We start from the raw sequence: 6,014 nt of genomic DNA, 5'->3' as shown, positions 1-6,014 counted from the left end.
TTCCATAGTATCCATACTTTACATAAGTTCTACTGACTACAGTTCCAATTTAGATTTAGAATGGCTTCTTTTGAAAGGCATCACTGCTGTGGAACTTTCCTGTTCTGTTTGGGGGAAATTAAAGAAAAATCACTAGCTGTACTAGTATTGGAAATAATTTTTTATGAGAAAATGTGCACCAACAGTCCCCTAGTGATCCAACGCTCTTAATCCATTGCTTACCACTTTCCCCTGCAGGAAATACACTGGGATAAAAATGAAAGGCAGCTTTGGCCCTGTGAAAGTCATCAGTTGTCCTGGTAAGTCGCTTTATGTCTGTGGCTGTCAGTTGTTTTACAACTTATAAACTTCCCAGAGTCCTTCATTCCTTCTGTGGCCTACATACAGTCTTCTTCCTTCCAGATATCTCAAATTTAGACTCATTAGTCCATAAAACCATGCTCCACAACTCAGGTGTCCAGTTTTGGTGTACAAATGCAAATTGTCTTAGCTTTTATTTCCTTTTTGTCAGTAGTGACTTTTTGACAGCCACATATCCTTTTATACCCATACCATTGAGTTGTCTTGCGATAGAAGGCTCAACAGAAACGCCCATGGATTTCATCAGGTCTGAAGCTGGAGTGGAGCTTGATTGTTATCTCTCAAAGATCTTTAAGTACTCTCTTTGTGATGGTAGCAGTTTTTGCGGTCTCCAGGACTTGAAGGATTGCTAGGAGTCCCATTGTCTCTGTATCTTGCAACAATCTTTTGAAATCCAGTTTTGTCTCTTGTTTTCCTTTGGCTAGCACCTACCTTATGCAGGTGAATTATATCTATTCTCATCAGAAATATCTAATTTCACCATGCACATTAAGATGTCTGCTAGGCAGCCAAGGTGTGGTTGTGTAGTTGTTTGAATATTAGAGTCACTCTTGAAGGACAACATAATGTCATTGACACTTTTGTTAGCAACTTTTGTTGGGAGGACACAACTGTAACTTGTTTGCTGATTGGAAGGAAGGAAGACTTAAAAGTGGTAGTAGGGTGCACAAAAGCAAGTGGACAAATTCTTATAGCTTTGATATGTAGTATTTAAGGCTTTTCTGTAATTTTATGTTAAATATACATTTCTTGCATTATTGTCTGAAATAGAAAGACATAATTTGCCCTGAATAGCTGATTGACTGGAAATGAATAAATGAATTAAAAAAATGAATAGACTGAAAGGTTCTTCACTCTACTGTTCCCATACTTTTGGAGCGTACTGCATATAAACAGTCATCTGATATTGTGACATCACAGGGAGACCAAAACAACAATAATGGCAGTACCAAAGGGCTACTTAGGTACCTAGCTACTTAGCCTCCACTACAATATTTATAATGTGGTAATAGTAAACATCCATAGGTTAGACTGAACCACAGATTGTGGATGATTGTGCCCAGTGTGGGGTCTAATGCTGCCAACTCAAAGATTTGTTAATTTACTAGAAGGCCATATTAAGGTAATAAGGGTGCAACATTACATTACTGAAAATGGTTATTATGTCACTCTTGGGACCTGGGAATAGCCAGTTCAAAATCCAGGAATAGTTTTTATGTCAGGTTAGAAAAGAGGCAAAGCTAACTTTCTCCAAATCCACAACTTTTATACCTCCACAACCCTGTCTGAATCTTCTATCTTTTTCATTCCTTTAGCAGGGACCCACAGACCGACTGAAAAGTGTGTGGCAGGGTTTGGAATGACGTCCCCTTCACCGAGCGGCTACTTCTTTAAAAACAGATGGTCTTCCACCTCTTGCCAGACGGGCAACTTCTTCAGTGCGGACGCCATCAGCAGATGTCTGAAGGGAAGGAACCTGAAACTCATGGGAGACTCCACTGTGCGCCAGTGGCAAGAGACACTCATTAGAGTGCTAAAAGGTAATGCCAACATACAATGTCAGATACAACATCAGACATACAAAGGCAGTATGGAAGTTCGGAGGACGGGGCTTTGGAGGGAGAGCTAAGGGGAGGGGGTGAAAGGTTTTTTTCCCCAAAAAAATCTAGCTGTCTCTCTCACTTGTTTCTCCAAACACATACAAGCATGCTGACTGTCATCTTAGTACTGTACAGAGGACAAGAGCGTTGAAAATTCAAATAGGGAGAAACGAAAGATGCATCATGCTCGCGTATGATGTGACGAAGAGGAAGCAAAGCTGACCAAGAACTGGCCCTAAAATTGACACTTGAGGCACACCACAAAAAATCGGAGCTGAACGTGATACAGTATGTCATCATCAATAGCTATACAAAATTGTCTAACTGAAAGAAGAGATGAAAATAAATGCAGAGAAACAGTAGTGATACAAACGTGTTCTAAGGAGGTCCAGAAAAATGCCAACTGTATCAAAGGGAGCACTGAGATCTAATAAAAACTAAAATAGAGGAATTAACAGCACCAGAGCATTAGTATTTCTGATAAGGTCTTGGGCAATTTCAGTGCATTCCATTGAGCAGAAGCTAGACTGGAATTTTTCAAAAAGCTTATTTTTATGCTCATAAGGGTGGTAATTGTTTGGAGCTCACCTTTTCCAGAAACGTGGAGTGAAAGGGCAAAGGGCAGTTGACAAATTGGTCTGAAGTTATATAAACCTGATTACATGTCTTGACAAAGGTCTTCTGAATGAAATGATGATGATATTAAAAGCAAAGAACCATTTATTCTGAACATGTGTTTATCATGACTATAATGACAGACAATACAACAGCCTGTCATAATGTAACATGTAAAGTTTAATATACCCAGAGGTTGTATTAACTTTCCGAACAATGTAATAAACTTCATGAATGGATAATTTAATAACTTTTCAGATGATGTGATGACTTCTTATCGAGTTGTTAAGATTTTATCAAATGGGTAACACATTTGTATGTATAGTGAGAGATCAGCAAATGGAGTGCATAAAGACTAATAGTAATCCTGTATGACATCCTGAGTGACACTATATTTAAAGGGGACACCTGGATTATCTAATGTATTCATTTTCCTTGATGTTTCGCTGTTTCAGGTCTGAAATATGTAAAACCATATAATACTCATTACTCTGTGCTGGCTGCGGACCCACAAAGGAACATCACTGTCCAGTGGAAGATGCACGGGCATCCTTTCGTCACTGGCTACAACGTGGTCAAAGATGCCGTGGGGTACGTTTCCAGAGAAGCAGACAGAGTAGAGGTTAGCGACGTGGTGGTCATTGGAGTGGGACAGCATTTTAGGCCCTTCCCCCTGGAGATCTTCGTCCAGAGGCTGATCAACATGCGTAAGGCCATCCTGAGACTCCATGAACGCAGCCCCCAGACCCTCGTCGTCATCAAGCTGGAGAACACCAGGGAGTTTCGCTCAGAGATGACCCACATGAGTGACTGGTTTGGCCTTGTGCAGAACCTGGCTCAGAGAAAGGTGTTCAGGGACCTGAAGGTGGTGCTGGTAGACGCCTGGGACATGACAACAGCCGCCAACACCTTCGCCATCCACCCTAACAGCATGATTGTTTCCAATGAGATAGCCTTAGCTCTGTCACACCTCTGTCATGATGCATAGAGGCTCTTTCTGAAAGGAACTATATAGCAGGGGTTTCTAACTCCATTTCCTGTAGAGACTGTGTTTAAAGCACACTCAGGGGGGCTTGTGTTACTAGGTTTGTTTTACAGTACACTTGGGGCTTTGCCATTTTTTAATTGTGCCTCTCATATTAACAGTAGGCATTTGATACTGGGGTGGGATTTCAGTGTGTATTAATGATTATAGGATAACTAATTTAATTAAAAAATATATTTAATGTCAGTCCCAAGGGTGGCTAACAAGAGGTTTCTAACTCCATTTCTCTAGAGACTGTGTTTAAAGCACCCTCAGGGGCTTGTGTTACTGTGAACTTGGGGCTTTGTAATTTTAAGGAATCCGTGCTCCCGCTTTGTTTTGCTTTCTCCACTGTCACCTGGCCCGTGCCGGGCTGCAAGTACCCGTGCTGATTTTAGCTCCTGCTGTGGGGTAGGTGCCAAAGGTCCTATCCATGCTGCAATTCGACACTGTAGACCGTTGATTGGTGAATGGAAATCGTCACAAATACCTCATCCCATGTTCACGTTTGTTCACTGGCAGTATTTTTTAAATTAAAAAAAAAATTTTCTTTTAATTTTTAAATACCACAACAGCAAATAGCACAACAGCAAGAGAGAGTAATGTTAACTAGCAAATTCTACAGTCAATATCTGGGATTAAATAAATATACAACCTTACCATTGGTTTTACGTGTAGAGATGTCCCTTTTGAGGCTGAGTGGTCATATATTGTCTTGCACAATCCGTTTGTGAAATATATGCGTATTTGTGATGCCTGGGTACCTTCCAAAATAGCTGTGCGTAATACCACACGTGTTATTTACGGCATTGTCACCCTTTTTAGTACAGTCTGGATTAATTGACAATTCATTTATTCAGTAGGTGAGAGTATAAGCTTTCTAACGATGTATAAAATATCTAATTTTGCTTTTGGAATAGTGTTTTTTAGGTCAGCGTAACCAAAGATTTTCTTATCATCGCATTCACTTACGCATTCACTCTGTCTTAGCAGAAAAAGACGCTGCACATAACAAAATGTTGTCAAGGATTTTCTTGGAAAATACTATTATTATTGAGGACTTCTGGGCATAGCTAAGCCAAATGTTTGCTGATAGACCTATCTGACCTCGTTTTCTGGAGCAAAACATAAGTGGATAGAACTGTCATTGATTTACTGTCTCTGTCTCCATCTACTGAACACCAATAAAATGTCATCATTGCTATGTAAGTATTACTGCTCAAATATTTCGGTTAATTACATTATTTTTTAAATTGAGTGTCTTTAAATAGGTTAGTGGTATTATATAATGTGGATATTTCACACTGTAATGTTAGCGTTTTGTGATGCATACAGTAGTGATGACGAGAGTGTTGGAACATTGCCAAAACATAGTGGTTTTCGTATTGTTTTCATATCGTCCCATCCCCATACAAGAAAACATACGAGTGTACACAGTATAGAAATACATACAAAAGTTAATTACACATTTAGGATGCTTTACTCTGCTTTACTCCTCCCATGACTACTCCTACCTTCACGGGTCTGTTGTGCAATCAGAACAATATCTTTGTCCGAAATATTATGGTAATATAATGGTAATATTAAGGTACACCCTGTTTTACAGCATTCTACCTTCCCTGATCTGCATCAAGCATCACAGGTATGGAACAGGCAGGTGCGTATCTATTAATTCTGGGCTCTGAAAAAATACTGCTCTGTGGACCCCTATTTTAATAAAACAAACTGATTTTTTTTTTAAATGTGCACCACCCAAACCCCTCCACCCCCCCCCACCCTTTTTTTTGTGGACCCCTATTTTAATAAAACAGAAATTGAAATGTGTCATGACCTTTCACTTCGCTTACGGCCACACAACCCTGAAAAACGCCCAATCTTGTCTGACCTCGGAAGCTAAGCAGGGTCGGGCCTGGTTAGTACTTGGATGGGAAACCGCCTGGGGATGCCAGGTGCAATAAGCTCTAGTAAAACAAAGCCTCCTCCTGCAGTTTCACACAGCCATCATTGAGAGCATACTCACCTCGTCCATAACAGTTTGGTACAGCAGGACGGACAGTCACACACGCAAAAAAAACTGCAGCGTATAGTCTATAAACATCCAAGATTATTGGCACCCCCCCTCCCATCAGCTGAATCACTATATCACAAACAGACAATCAAAAGAGGAAAAAGAAAAAAAAAATCTGACCCTGCTCACCACCTCATGCCCTCTAGGAGGCACTATAGGTCCCTGCCCACCAAATCATCTCATTTTAAAAACAGTTTTTTCCCCACTGCAATAAGGACTCTGAACACTTCTCACTAACCCTGATAGATGTACCTGCACTTGAAACTCTTGTGTCAATCTTGTAAATATTGTATGTGAATTCTGTCTTATGGCAATCTGTGAATATTGTCTGTGTGCTAGTCATTGT

At 40.2% G+C, this 6,014-nt stretch overlaps 1 protein-coding gene and 1 pseudogene across 1 annotated transcript in view; both read left to right on the top strand.

Moving 5' to 3' along the window:
• The window catches only part of LOC135260544 (NXPE family member 2-like), a 136,218-nt gene extending 131,414 nt beyond the window's left edge, over nucleotides 1-4,804 (top strand). The window contains exons 5-7 of the mRNA XM_064345844.1: nucleotides 238-299; nucleotides 1,677-1,901; nucleotides 3,032-4,804. Coding sequence (XP_064201914.1) covers nucleotides 238-299; nucleotides 1,677-1,901; nucleotides 3,032-3,564 — 820 coding nt within the window. The 3' untranslated portion in view covers nucleotides 3,565-4,804. The remainder of the gene's footprint in view (nucleotides 1-237; nucleotides 300-1,676; nucleotides 1,902-3,031) is intronic.
• Nucleotides 4,805-5,441: 637 nt separating this feature from the next.
• On the top strand, nucleotides 5,442-5,561 carry LOC135262286 (5S ribosomal RNA; annotated as a pseudogene).
• The last annotated feature ends 453 nt before the right edge of the window (nucleotides 5,562-6,014 follow it).

The sequence above is a fragment of the Anguilla rostrata genome, chromosome 8 (assembly GCF_018555375.3).
Source record: "Anguilla rostrata isolate EN2019 chromosome 8, ASM1855537v3, whole genome shotgun sequence".
NCBI classification, from domain to species: Eukaryota; Metazoa; Chordata; class Actinopteri; order Anguilliformes; family Anguillidae; genus Anguilla; species Anguilla rostrata.
Note: the sequence above shows the minus strand (reverse complement) of the source record. Positions and strands in the feature narration are given on the sequence as shown.